The sequence below is a fragment of the Sinohyriopsis cumingii genome, chromosome 12 (genome assembly GCF_028554795.1).
Source record: "Sinohyriopsis cumingii isolate HCF-2022 chromosome 12, ASM2855479v2, whole genome shotgun sequence".
In the NCBI taxonomy this organism is placed as follows: domain Eukaryota; kingdom Metazoa; phylum Mollusca; class Bivalvia; order Unionida; family Unionidae; genus Sinohyriopsis; species Sinohyriopsis cumingii.
This window is the reverse complement of record NC_142972.1, coordinates 19,494,311-19,509,767: the sequence shown is the minus strand read 5'-3', so window position 1 is coordinate 19,509,767 and position 15,457 is coordinate 19,494,311. Positions and strand designations below refer to the sequence as shown.

The following is a 15,457-nucleotide window of genomic DNA, read 5'->3' as shown; positions in this document are numbered from 1 at the left end:
AATCTTGCCTATAGTTGCTATTGGTAATAATGTCAATCTTGCCTATAGTTGCTATTGGTAATGATGTCAATCTTGCCTATAGTTGCTATTGGTAATGATGTCAATCTTGCCTATAGTTGCTATTGGTAATGATGTCAATCTTGCCTATAGTTGCTATTGGTAATGATGTCAATCTTGCCTATAGTTGCTATTGGTAATAATGTCAATGAAAATTTTGTCCTCATTACAAATTCATGCTGTTCTTGCTTTTGTTGAGAAAATCCTGAAAAAAGTACTTGAAAATCAAATGCAAATTGATTTCCATAAAATGGATGTGTTTGCAAAAGAACTAATTGCAAAAACCCAATTTGAATTAAAACAATGGCTTCACTACAGTATAATTGTAATGAAAAACTAGTTAAAATGGCCAACCATTTTAAAATCTAATGAAAAGTAGATTTAGGCATATGCCAGAAACTACAAATGTGTACTTGGAACAAAAGGATCCCAGCAAATACCGAAAACACAAAACTTCACACAACAGACAGCAGGACATATAAAGCAGAAACATTGTCAAGATGCACAATTATGATATGGACATATGATTCATACCTACTTCAAACCTACTAAGAGGAAAATACCAAAAGACTTTAGATATGCTCTACTGATATCAAACTATGCACATTATTATTATCATAAAATTTACTAACAATAATGCATAAACTGAACAATACCAAGTAGTAATGAAAGCTACGTTAAAATCAGGAATACTAATTGCTGGGATATTCTGTGGCTGTACAACATTTACAAATTAGGACTGTTGATGGTTCACAAACAAGAGACACCCTCTCTGTTGACTTGCCATCTATTTAGATAGACTGTTAAAAGAAACCTTTTAACATTGAGCTTAATCTAAAACAACTTAAGCACTGACAGTAATCAAATGTGTTGATGGATTGACAGACACTCAGATGTATGGCACCACACAGCCAATGAAGTAATCACTATGTCCAATTTCCACCAAAGCAGGCTTGACAAAAATAATGACCTAGGTCAACGATTCAATAGAAAACAATTTAACTGTCATAAATATACTGAAGATACTTTGAAAATCTGATGCCAAGTTTCACTGTCATACCTATTCAACTTAACTGGAAGCTGATAATAAAATCTAAATTGTTATTTAAAAAGTACTGGCAGAGTACAAAGAAAGTCATGACCATCTTTGGCAAATGCTTTTTTGTAAGAGTCTAGTATTGTTTGTGTCACAAAAGTGAACCCAAGACAAAATATTGCTTACCAGAACCAAATTTGCAAGATTCCTTGTTACTATCACAAATTTAACTCGGGGGAAAACATGCTGCCTGTCTAAACTTAGACAGATGTATATGCCACCTGAGAATCACTGACTTTCGATGAACTTCAACAAAAAAAGGTATATATGCTACTGTTACATTTCTGCTTCCCTACTGCAATCTTTTCTAATCTCATGAAAGAAATTAAGTTTTCCTAATGATACTACAGCTATCTCCTGACAGGAAATTTCTTTTCTTTCTAAATACTACAATTTGTCTCTTAGTCTGGTACCAATGGAAATAAAAGATAATGTACATAATGACTGGTAGGGATTTAAATGCAGTGTCTGGCTTTATTCAGCTTCTACAGATCAATATCCTAAATGTCTTTCCTTTAAGACACCAATTAAATTCTAAAATACAATGTACATCTATCAATACAATGGGTTTGAGTGGCCTGATGATTCACACAATAGATGGTGTACTCAGGACTGAAGGTCATAAGACCTTCATGTTAAGCCCTTGCTTGAACGAAAAGTTGAAAAGTTTATAATAAAATCCTAACGATACAATTTCTGCCATTTTAAAACATTCTTGGCAATATCATCACTGCAGAGAAAATGGAGGCTAAGTGCCATTCTGAAAGACACAGAGGTATGTCATTTTACATGGCATTAATTATAGAGGACATTAAATACCTGCAATCCAAAATAATAATAGGGTAGTTCCACAGCTCATTTCTCATGCAAACAGCTAAATTAAATATGTTGCTGTAAACAGGTAAATGCCTGAATATGGGAACCTAATATATGTATATAAATTATTAAAGATAATTTACCCCCAAAAAAAATAATTTCCTGTACCTCTGACAATTAATGGATAGGGTTGTTTTTGTTGTGGGTTTTTAGTTAGCAAACTGCAACTCTCAGCTTAATTTTGGTACATTTACATCAAAAACTTGGTGCAGAGATGCCTTTATTTCTTCTTCAGTTTATAAGCAGACTGCTAGGTCTGTCCTCAACTATAGGATAGGTCGGATGAACATTTTACCTCAGGAAAGGAGATGGGAATGGTATTGATTAGAAAAGTGCCAGAAAGCTAAATCATTAGGGATGATGGATTGGACAAAACAGCACTAATGAGAGGCCTGGTCTATAACAAATACTAAGAAGGATTGAATTGATCAGCATAAAAGCAATTTAGTGTTAGAAATGTAAACAAGAGGTCCAAACAGGCCTGATATCACTCACCAGTTTTATATAACAGAGGACCAATATACAAAACAAACAAGCTCATGTAGTATTGAAAAAATACAACTTAGGTAAATTTACAATCTCCCAAACTTTATAACTGATTGATTTTACCCATTTTAATATATCATCATACAAAAGAGTCAAAAAGATAAAGGCATAAATGCATATTCTCTTGCTTACAGCTGAAATCATCCAAGATCTTGATAATATTATCCCATTCACCATTAGTTTTACAGAAACTGGATGAGAAATATAGACCCTCTAACTCGTGAGGTAACACTCTCAGCCAATCCAATTCAAGGTATCTCATTAATATAGCCTAAAATAAAAATCAGGTTTAGAAAATACATGTACTGCTTCAAGCATGGCAACAAGCTCAGCAAATTAGAAGATTACTTCAATAATATGTGTGAATTCTGTTCACTTTTGATATTGTCTAAGGTCTTGTTTATACAGTATAAGCCCAATTTTGACCCAAACTGGATCAGAAGTATGTCTTAACTCAACCAATCAGATGCAAGACTACATCATTAATATTCATGGTTCTTGTTCAAAACTGAACAAGATCTTGATGACATATGCATATTGTCAAAGTTTGATCAAAATCAGATCGAAAATACTACCTTTAGACTGATCACAAGTTCAACAAATCTAACACAAGCTTGCCTAATTAATGTGCATAGATCTCACTCATTATGGAACCCATTAAGATCTTAAATAAAATAAGCATACATTTCAAGTTGTATCAAAATTGATCCAAAATATGACATCCTAAAGGACAGCAAGCTTAGCCAATGATATGCAAGGTCAACCAACTAGTATGAATAGATCTTGATCAAAATCATAGAAATACGGCCTCCAGAGTGGTAACAGATAATTGGATGCAAGATCACCTCACTAGTATACATGTATCTTGCTCGTTAATGAACTTATCCAAGATATTAATGATATAAGCAAATATTCTGAATCTGATCAAAACTTGACCAGAAATATGACCTCCAAAGTGGTAACAATGTCATCAACCAATCAGGTACAAGATCACCTAATTAGTATCCGGGATCTCACCCATTAAAACATTCATCCAAGATTTTGATAATATATACCCATGCTCTAAGTTTAAATGAAATCAAATCAGAAATACAGACTATGGAGTTGTAACAAGCAATTCTTGACAGAAACACACACAAAACACAACATAAACTCACTTAGCCATAATGGATTTATATGCACATGTGCAAATATGTTGCCCTCCAGATATGCCTGTAATTCAGTCATACAAACAATGTGTTGTAATATACTATGGCATTATCCAAATCTCAAACCAAATACAGAACAAAAATGCTAATATGTAAAAACTGCAAATTATGAGGGACAAACTGGAGTTTTAAACAAATAAAATTAAAGAAAGAGGACTTAAACTCATGAAACAATAATGATGAAATATGTTACATAGCACCATGAAAGATAAAAGATAGGTCCATCTTCAAAAGTATACACACATTCACACAAAAGACATACAAAGAAAATGTCATTTTTGTGAAAGTTATTAATCGAAGGAACTCAAAATGCAGGTATTTTTATGAAAACAAATATTCTGAAGAAAACAAATATTCGTTTTCTTTGTTAAGATGTTATTCTGTGATGCTGACCAAACTGACCATTAAATCTATGTCACAATAATATTGCCATAAATTGCTCATCACTGTTTCTTACCAATATTCACTTATATATTATTTTGAATATTTACTGTGATAATTTGCTTACTAGAAAATGTAATGCATGAAGTTCATCAGTTTTACAGGAGAGGGATTTAATCAAGTACTTTGCTTCTCAAACTAATAATACATTTACTATGTATGGTTTTCTGGAAGATAGTCACAAATATTATTTAAAACCAAATTAGTATCCTGTATTAGCAGACAGTGAGACATATACAAAACCTAAATTAGGGAAAGAAATGAGAGTTGGAGAATGTCATGGTAACAAGTTTCATCTGTATCTCTGCAGGGTGTTTTTTTTTTCCATAGTCTTAGCTCCAGCAGATGCTAAGATTAGTGATTGGGTGTTGAAGGTTACAGATTTTCTCCTGGTTGTCTGGTTGCATCTATCCTAAAGATTCTCACTTGACAACTGCTTCAGCTTGAATGCATGCTATTCAACCAGTCTGGATTCATTTTACAAACATCCACAAAATATTTACTGACATGGGCTAAGAATATGAATTTGGGTGAGCATAGGATTGAGCAACATTTACAGTTATTACCTAGAGGCAGTGTAACATGAAATAATTTGGAATGTTTACAGTTATTACCATGTAGCAGGAGATAACTGGCAGCATATACAGTTATCACCTAGTGGCACTTTGTAACAACAGGAGATAATTGGGAGCATTTACAGTTATCACCTAGCAGCACTTGTAACAACAGGAGATAATTGGCAGCATTTACAGTTATCACCTAGCAGCACTTTGTAGCAACAGGAGAGAATTGGATACATTTACCATCATCACATAGTGATGTAACAGGAGATAACTGGCATGACAAATTTGATGCTGGAACTCAGTCACAAGTATTTTTGAAGACTGTTTGTGTGGGTGAATGGCTTCATGTGTTAAATATCCTGCCATGTGACTGCTATATAATGGTACAACAGTGTGCCAACTTATAAAACATACATAAATGTATTCAGTTTACATGTACATTGTAACCTGAAAAGCTCAGAACAATTAATCCAACCATTTTACAATTTGACACATTACTGAACCATGATAATATTCACACGATCAGATATTTATCATGTGCCAGCCACATGACAAATCCATGGATACTTAAGTCACATGACTCAAACAACCAAACTATTTTGAAATGAGTTTAAGTTACAACTGATTGGCTATTCCATACTGAGGGAACAACCAATTCTCCACCAGTAGCCCAGCATTTTGAAATGCCGATTCATGGAAATGTTGTGTGATTTACAAGTTGTTAAATATTGGATTTGATATGGAACTATTCTGTTCTATTGAAGAAAAAAAAACTTTGAACTCGTGTTAGCAGAAAATTAAGGGTGATATGCAAGAAAATGAGAATCTTCAAACACACTGTAGTTGATTTATCCAGTCACTGTTATTAATTTGGCAAAGTAGACAAGGAACGTCAGACTGCACCTATCGCATTGTAAAATTTTTAGTGATTCTGTCACGTTATCCCTAAATGGTATATTGTCCTTGAAGAACACTATACCATTTATCACTAAATGGTACATTGTCCTTATGGGCACTTTCTTATTTAAATATTTTGTGCTGGTTTTACAACACTTAAAACACATTAATAGCATTATCATGATAAGGCAATACGTTTCCAAATGGCACACCATGAAAGCTACCTTGGACCGGTCTGTCAGTGGGCATCAAACTTGTGACCCTATGAGCGATGATAGTTGAATGCTCTACCAACTCAGCTATCATTGGTACTATGGGTAATACCATCGCTACCTGGAGGGTTATACTATTGGTAATATCATCGCTTGTAACCTGGAGAGTTGTACTATTGGTAAAAATAGGTCTTTTTAATCACTGACACTTTTTGTACATTCAGTCAGGAAAATTTATGGGTATGTTCAAAGGTACTTGAAATTTTATCAATAGCATATAAACACATTATAATATTGGAAAAAACACAGAAAAAGAAAAACCCTATAAACAGGTACAGTAAGTATTCTGAGACATTTGATTTCAAGACAATACACTACAACTTTAATATGTAAACCATGATCCATATTGAAAATATTGAGCCGTAAGCATAAATTTGAAGCACTAGCAATGTGGTAACACAAAACATCTTCAAATGATGACGTATTAGTATTAGTATACCAAGTTTTGTCACCTAATCTCAAATGGCTTTAACACTGTAGAAGAGCACAATTGATGGGAAACTTAAAACAGTGAGTCTTGACCTTGATCTTGAAAATAGGACCAACAATGTGGTATGTGACACAACTTCAAGTTTCATCTTTAACCTCAAACAGCCCTAAATTTATGGAGCAAAAAAAAGAACTGTCATGCAAAACTTAATACACTGAATTGCGATCTTGACCTTGATGATAGGACCCATAATGCAGCACACAATATACCATCTAGTGATGTACAAGTGTGCTGTTTCATCAGTAATCTCAAATCGCTATACATTTGTACAGCTGAAGGGAAAGTGATGGAAAACTTAAATATTAACCTGTGATCTTGATCTTCAAGACTGGACCTCCAATGTACTTTTGACAGACCTTCTTCAAGTTATTGGGCTTTAACGTAGCTTTAACACCTTTAGTCCTGTCACCACGATGTCTGCAGTATGGCCATTTATACTGATGTTTAACACTTGGGCATCATACACAGTTCAAGATATTTTGATTAAGAAGGGTATAAATTCATCAGCTGCTCTTAATATATCGAAGAATCATTTGAAACTCACAAAAGTTAGTGCAAGATGGGAATATGGGTCCTGCATTTGTTGATGGCTGATTAAAAACAGACTCCAGCTGAAATTGCCAAACAGTTACTCATCAAATACGAAATGAGTGACTAGAGACATCTGGATGAGACTGCTACACTGGTGATCAAACAGATTTGACTTTTCTGACTAGGACTATACAGAAAATATGGCTTCAATCAGAGAAAACGAGCAGAGACCATAAGTCACTTGATTTAGTCAGACTGTCAGGAGAGTTTTGTAGTCATTAGTTTTTATGCAAATGACCAATTTTCAAAGTACCTGTGCTTGAGTCTGGTATTGTCACTGGATATGTGTTTGCTTTCAAAGTGTTGCCAAAAGTTCTGGAACACCAATGAACCATGAGTCCATACACCAGTTCCTATGGGACCCATCTACTCCATGACAATACACTGGTGCATAAATATGAAGGCACAAAGCATCAAAACGTTGCCACATCCTCTTTGTTTGGTGCCAATTAAGTTTTGGATAGTTATCAAAGATTTCCTAAGGGGCAGGTAATTTTAAAAGCTGCCATATGGTTGAAATGGAAGTTTTCATGTGAAAGACAAATGTACCAAAAGGTGAATACAAAATGACATTTAATATTTTATTAGATAATCTAACTGAGAAAGTGTGTAGAGATGCATAGGTAGGGAATACTGTATGCTTTATGGAGATGCACTTTTTAAATACCCTTTATGTTATCTGATTAATTGATGTTACGTTTTTGGTCTAACAATGCAAAGCTCAGTTGATTATTAACTGTTTGCTCATGGACATTATTACATATCTGAGAAAAACTTAAATACCTTGATGAACAAACTACTGTTACAACATCAAATAAGTTTACGATTATAGAGCTTTCTAAAGGTAAATATCAAATCTCATTACTTAATTGCTGTTTTATTTGTAGTTAACAATTTATTTTGTATTAATCTGATTTTTCTATCTAATTCCCTTATAAGAAAATTACAAGAAAGAGTCACATGCAGGGTACAACTACCTTTAAACCAGGGGTCTCAAACTCAAACCACCCCGAAGGCATTTTCAATAGCCCAAGGGCCACACCACTTTTGTTATCTCTCATGACACCTTGTAATGCCAATCATTTTGCGGGTCACAGGATACAGCTTGGCGGGCCAAATGTTTGAGACTTCTGCTTTAAATTATTGTCAGGGTACAGTAACTTGAATGTGACTGGTGTTTTGAACTCTTTGTTAAATGAATTTTCATCAACAATCTGTTCACAAACAGATGACAATTCCTTTTTTCTGCAGCCTTGATGAAATTAGGTACCATATATAATCACTTAAAAGATGAGTCCAACTGCAAACTGCACATCATGGGTCTGTATGGTTTGTTAGGAGTAATAAGTAGAAAAAATAACATAGACCCTGATCTGCAGGTGCATTATGTTATGGCAGATCAAGATCTTTATTGTTTGCAGTTTGACTCAACTTACAAGTGAGTATATATGGTAATAAAACATTTAGCTTATGGTAATGTATGGAACAGCAAAAGCTATTGGCTGCTGTTGCTATGGACTTTAATGCCCCAGCTCCAACAGAACACCTACTAATTTCTACACTACCTTGGGCAAATAGTTTTGTCTCTTTCTCTGCATGGCCACACTTTACATATTTTCATAAACCAGTAAATTTCACATTGGCTGGTTCCCAAAACTTCAAAAATACTAAAACAAAGGTGTGTAATTGTTTTATTACATGATCAAGTGCAAAACTTTAAAATTTTACTTGTTTCAGACTATTGAAATTGGCATTTAAACTGAATGCCATCATGAAAATAAGTCATGATGTCACACAAATAGGTCATTATATCACACAAATAGGTCATTATATCACACAAATAGGCCATTATATCATACAAATAGGCCATGACATCACAAATGTATAATATTATCTATTATTGCAAATCACATGATGCTGTGTTAAAATACATCCCTACTTGGGATCATGTAATAAATGGCATATTACTGTGGTCTACATATTTACTAATATTGATGATTATTTATGATTCCCATGTTGAATTCAGATAAATAAAGTACTGAATACTACATTTATCCAATGGTAAGTGCATACTTCATGATAATAATAAATAAGCCCATGATTGATGTTAACCCAAGCAAATATTTACTAAGGGGATTTCCATCTGAAAATAAGCTAACCCCTTACAAGCTTTTACGTTTTGTCTGGTACCCCTTCCTTCACATGGGAGAAATAATATAACCGCTAACAATAAATCTAGCAAAATGTGAATTCCCTAAAAACTCAGTTTTAAACTAATACAAAGGTCTGATGTTCTTTGTGGTTATTCAAAGCAATTATCTAACTTCCCAAAATTTCAGCCCAGATTGTCCACTTCAGATTATTTCATTTTTTAATTATCACAAAAAATAGGAAATAAATACTTAGTTATGCAAATATTTTCAAAATGAGACTTGATTTCCTCATATTATAAACATGCAGGTGATTACCCTGGCTTTTCATTGGTCTTTTTGCTTTTTTCTTGCTGGCTTAATGTTGGGTACAAATGGTCTAATAATGACATCCTGGGATTAGCAAGAGCACATACCCAGTACTTTTGTTTTGAAAACCCTCCAGTTAATTTATGAATAGGAAGTGTCTGTTCGCATGTGCCACTGAACTTTCTGCTGCATTGATTATGCAAGCATGATTAACAATATGCTGGAAATCACAACAGCTCATTTACATCTTATTATATCTGCTCAACGGTGAGGGTCCAATTTTATGATTTTCTTCTTTGCTCTTGAATCTAGTTCACATTACTGCAAAATCATCTCATGCAATTAGCTCTGTTTTTGGCTTATTTTGTCGGCTGGTTTGTTGGTTGGTTTGCTGGTTAGCTTGTTGGTTGGTTTCAAATGGCATTTTCAGTGATTTATTTGACTACATCATGCCAAGGAATAGGAAGTTATGAACCCTATCCCAAAGACATGCTGAGGCAGTTGACCTCTGCTGGCCAGAGAAGGTACTTAACCTGGGACCCTTGAATTTCAAACCTAATGCTGAATCAGCTGAGCTACCATTTGGCTCCCTTTTACCAGTGAAATGCAGCTTAAATTAATATATGGAACTTTAAGTCCCACATTCTATAAATTCTGATCAACCCAACAATCTGTTTTAACCTCTTTGGTTTAACAATGACATTCCAATTCCCCCTGGCCTCATAATTCAAATATTCACATTAATAATGCTCATACAATACACCAAGTGTGCCAGAATATACTACCATTTCTTGAATTCTGTACAGAACACTAAATATGGTAGGGGACCCCGAGTGGCCAAGTGGTCTAAAGTGCTCTCCATTACGGATCACTGCCATCTCACCTCTGTCTGCATGGGTTCGAGTCTAGGATTCGGCCAATGTGGGTACGTGAGAAAGCTTGCCAGTAGCTTGTCATGGGTCGGTGGTTCTTCCCATGGTTTTCCTGGGTTCTTCCTCCATCATTAATACTGGCCACCATGCAAAGTCTATCATGTGCTGAAAAATGGCGTTAAACCCCATAACAACAACAACAACAACAACAACTAAATATGGCTCAGAAAGTAATCACTGATGCAAGGACAAGTGCTTGATATTAACTGGCAACTTTATTTTCCTAGAATGCCAGAGGATAAAAGACTAATTCCATTTTCAAGAATACCAAGGAAAACACGTCATTAAATTTAATAGATTTAATCAAAAACACTTTAACAGATGCTTTTGTCAAAAGTCAGTTATAACACATGAAACTTCAGAACTATATGTTCAGTCATTTGATGTTTTTTTAGCACATGGTAACATGCTGTTTGTACCTCCTAATTCAATCTTTTGCAGAAATCCCAAACAAAATATAGGTTAATAGCTGTGTGACCCACCACATATCAACAATTTTTGAGTGGACACACATAAATTAACCTTAAAGAAGACAAAAAATGAGCAATTTCCGAGTCATACCAGCATCTTAAGAATCCTCTTTCCCTTCATTATTAAATGTCATTTTGACACTGAACTGCATTTTTACATAATGAACAGTGACCGCTCCAATGGTCGAAGTGGTTAAAGCAACCGCCTCAGATACATGAGGTTGATGGTTCAAACCCAGCCATGTCATACCAAAGACATACAAATGGTAGTAGCAGCTGCCAAGCTTGGCACTCAGCATTAAAAGATTAGTGTTAGGACTGGTGGGCCTGGTGTTAGGATAATGTGACTCAGTGAGACATGATGCTACAAGTCTGTGGCATGACGCCCCAGTGCTAGACAATCACTATAAACTGCCACACTGCAGACATCATAGTGATAAGACAAGTTTTGATAAGGCTACATTAAAAATCTAAATCACACATCACACATACTGAAATACAAAACTGACATTGAGATCAACAAAGAAAGCACAATTTATGAATATTCATCCCACAAAAATATGAAAAATCAATACAAAGCAGAACAAATGGCTGGGATACAAAACCGTTTTTATACAACAAACCTATTATAGTCAAAAACTGACCTACCTGTAATACCTAAGAAACAAAACTACCAAAGTCAGATCCAAGTTTGGTAATTTAGAAAGTAAAATCAAGGTTAATATATGATAATTCCCATTTTGGCCACACTGTGTGAAGTTTTCAATTCAACATTGCCATGGTTGCTGCTGTAGACTTGAACTTGCTGCTGTTGCTGCTGGATCAATATGGTGCAAAGAATTGTGGGAATACTATTGACTGGTCTAAGTTTTAATCTAATTATATGGGCAACCAAGGGAATTTACTCTTCATGATCAATACTAACACTTTCTTAGAAGAATACCCTTTCACGGGTATTGTATGGAATCAACAGACAATCAAAATAGGCTTGTTAAGCTATAAATGGTTTAAAGTGATTGTATTTTCTGGAATAAAATGTGGGCTCTGTTTTTGCACTGAAGTAAATTTTATGGTTCATGGGAAGTTGATGAAAACAACTCACTAACCTGTCAGTTTCTTGTGATGAACATGGACATTTTTAGTGTCACTGCACCATTTAAGAACAAATAATCATTAATTAAAAAGTATGTTTGAAGCTCCTGAACACCTCATAACTACAGTCTATTAATTAATAATTCATTTTCAAGAAGAATTTTCTTATATACTTTGCTTTTATAAATTTCTAGACATATTCATTATTATCCCCATTTTTTAGCAGTGGATACTTTGATACCCTCTAGCTGTAGGTCTGTCTGTAATCACAACACCTCCAGTGGAAACCTATCACACTAAATTAAAATTGTACACAGACTGCCCATGGGGTAACCAACTGCAAAAACCATTAGATAAGATCTATGAAAGTGTGCAATTTCATCCTGAAAAATCTTCTCTCCATGTAGAAAATTCTTATCAAATGTCACAAGCTATGTGTTTCACTATCATTTTCTGAATAAATATTTCCTTCTATATTGATAAACGACTGACCTTGTACAAAATTCAACCCCAAAAGCATCACTTTCAGTTCTAATCCATCATGCAGACAGAAAAATTTGGGTCTCCAAACTTCATCACTCTTTCCACAAACATATATATGGAAACATATACACACATTAATCCTGTCCAATTACAACCTGAATCTCATCTGAAAATATCACTTTTTGCCTGAGTTTGAATCAACAGAGCATGCTAGTCTGGTCCATTAAATTAGTACCCAAACCTGGATTGGTATGTTTACAATAATAATAATATTAAAAAAAGACTTCATTTCATGAGGGTGACACTATTAGAACAAAACTCATCTCCCTTGTGGCCCTCAATTATATTCAGTGTACTGTAGGAAAACATATAAAATACAGCCAGGAAACAAACATCCTACAAAAATGTATAATGAATTGATATACACATGAGCAACCAAGTATGGATTCAGCACACATTAAATATACATAACTGAAGAAAAAAAAACACAAATGTGAACACCCAGAGACATTTTATAGAATATATACATATAAAAATATACAACAATAATGGCTATAACCGGTTATAGACATTATCTGGATTGCATCCATTTCAAAGAATTGTAATGAAAGGTATGTACTGATGATGCTTCTTTAAAATCTTTAGTTAGACAGTCCCAAATGGTTGGACCCGAGAAAGCCAAACTATCTTTACTCAATTCAGTTTTGGTATTAAGAAGAAAGTTATTAGATGAGACAGAGTATAGCACTGTTTGACCAGAAACTGTGTTGATATTATTTGTCCTTTTACTGAAAATATCCTTTATATAGTTGGGCACAGAACCATTAGAAACTTTATACATAAATTTAGCCTTTCTGAACCATATTCTTTGATAGACAGTCATGATCTTCAAATCCTTCATACATTCAGGATATTCTCTGTTGTCATTGATAATTCTGATGGCTCATCTTTAAAGTCTTTCCACTTTTAACAAATTTGTTTTAGAACCATTACAACCTATGATGTTGCAGTTATGTCCAGATGAGGTTGAATACAACTTTTGTAAAACATTATATTGTGGTTTAAGCTCAGAAATTTAATTAATTTTTTTATAGTAACCAGATATTCTTAGCCATCTTTTTGGTCGTATTACTGATATGCTCTGACCATAACATATAGTAATCTGACCATAACATATAGTAATCTGACCATAACATATAGTAATCATTTTCCTAAAAGTTTATCCTGCATAACATTTTTCAGTTCCATGTCATTAAAATGGATATGGAGAATATTATCTTAACCCTGGTAGTGCAGAAGCCATATATCTATGGATGATGTCACCTGGCTGTGTATGCAGGAAGCATACATTTATGGACAAATGTCACCCAAGTGAGCTGAGATCTCAAACCACCCAACATACTAATACAGGGGTTGATTTATTAAATTAATGCTAGTCTACCTCAATACCAGTTTATTCTTTTTCCTACTGACAGCTGAATCAGTGTCTTTCTAACTGATGTCTCTTATTGCAGCCATAATAGTTCAATTTCCTTTGCACAGTTGTTGTTGTAGGGTTTTAACACCCCTTTTCAGCAAAAGATAAGCTATACATGGCAGCCAGTACAAATGGTGGAGGAAGAACCCGGGAAAACCCTAGAAAGAACTCCAGACCCATGAGAAGCTACTGGCAAGCTTTCTCACATACCCACATTGGCCAAACCTGAGACTCGAACCCACATAGACAGAGGTGTCAGAAATAATCCATAACGGTGAACACTTTAGACCACTTGGCCACTCTGCCTCCCCCCCCTTTGCCCCCCTTGCAAAGCGTTTCTCATAAGAGTCCACCCTCATCAGATGCTGCCTTGCATGACACCAGAACAGTACCATATATACTCTCTTAAAAGGTGAATCCAACTGCAAACTTCACAGGCCCAGATCTACTGTTGCATAATACATCGACAGATCTAGGTCTGTGCAGTTTGTTAGGAGTAATCAGTAGAACAAACAACACAGACCCTGATCTGCAGGCACATTTTGCTACGGCAGATCACGATGTAGGTTGCTTGCATTTTGACTCAACTTATAAGTGAGTATATATGGTGTATATTTAGCATTTTGTCCATCTCAAAAGAGGTTACCCATGCTTGTAGAAGGCCACCTTGCCTGCAGTCACTAAAACATTATATATTTATCATTTTACCTGTCTTATTAATGTTACTAAAAAGCAAGATCTATTTATAAGATCTGATGTGCATGTTCTGCTGACCTTGTGATTCAACAATCAAATCACATATTTCAAATTTCTGATGCCAAAAAAATCACTTGGAACATGTACTACTAATGATAACCCTCACTAACATGATAGGTTGCCAAAACTAAAAACGGACCAGAAATTCCAAAGGTCACCCGGACATGAACTTTTATCTGTGTCTGTCAGATTTCCATTATGTCAGATATTTCAATTTTAATCAGACTGTTTCCTTCATGAGAGGTCACCTGTTTGATCAGGTCACCTCTACAGTGCCGAATCATTGACACTGTATTGGGAGGACCACTGTATTATAAAACTGGCCAAACATCTATTTATCTTTATTGTCTTCAAAATGACAACATCACCCAGACCACTTTTCGAAGTCTTTTTTCCACTCTTAATCCTATTTTCCACAAGCTGACATTTCATTTGCTTAGCAAACCACGCAGACCTAAATTTCTATCATGTCAAAACCACACCATAACCTATTTTCTGATACAGGTATGTTTCATGATGATGACATACCTAGTCCAAGGTGATGAAATATATCTGGCCACTTAATGTGTTTCTGGCCTTCTCAGCTATAATCACACTCAGGTATTAAGCCCCTTGTTTATTTTTATTTTTGTGGCGTATGAGACTGGTAGTCCAAGTGAGTTTTGATAAACACACAGGCCAGCTGGAATCAGCTGCCTTGATGTATCCTTGGATAAGACACTAACCTTCCATTTTCTCTCAGCATGATGGC

General features: G+C 34.8%; 1 protein-coding gene across 4 annotated transcripts in view; it reads right to left on the bottom strand.

Moving 5' to 3' along the window:
* The window catches only part of LOC149786051 (synaptotagmin-1-like), a 128,626-nt gene that overhangs the window by 75,879 nt on the left and 37,290 nt on the right, over window positions 1-15,457 (bottom strand). For 2 of the 4 annotated variants that reach the window (XM_089976342.1, XM_089976341.1), the window contains exon 1: window positions 12,483-12,525. The exons of 1 other annotated variant lie outside the window; for it this stretch is intronic. In XM_089976342.1, coding sequence (XP_089832468.1) covers window positions 12,483-12,510 — 28 coding nt within the window. In that variant the 5' untranslated portion in view covers window positions 12,511-12,525. Of the gene's footprint in view, window positions 1-11,546; window positions 11,733-12,482; window positions 12,526-15,457 lie in introns of those variants that run through there. One more of the 4 variants, XM_089976344.1, reaches the window with a different exon arrangement.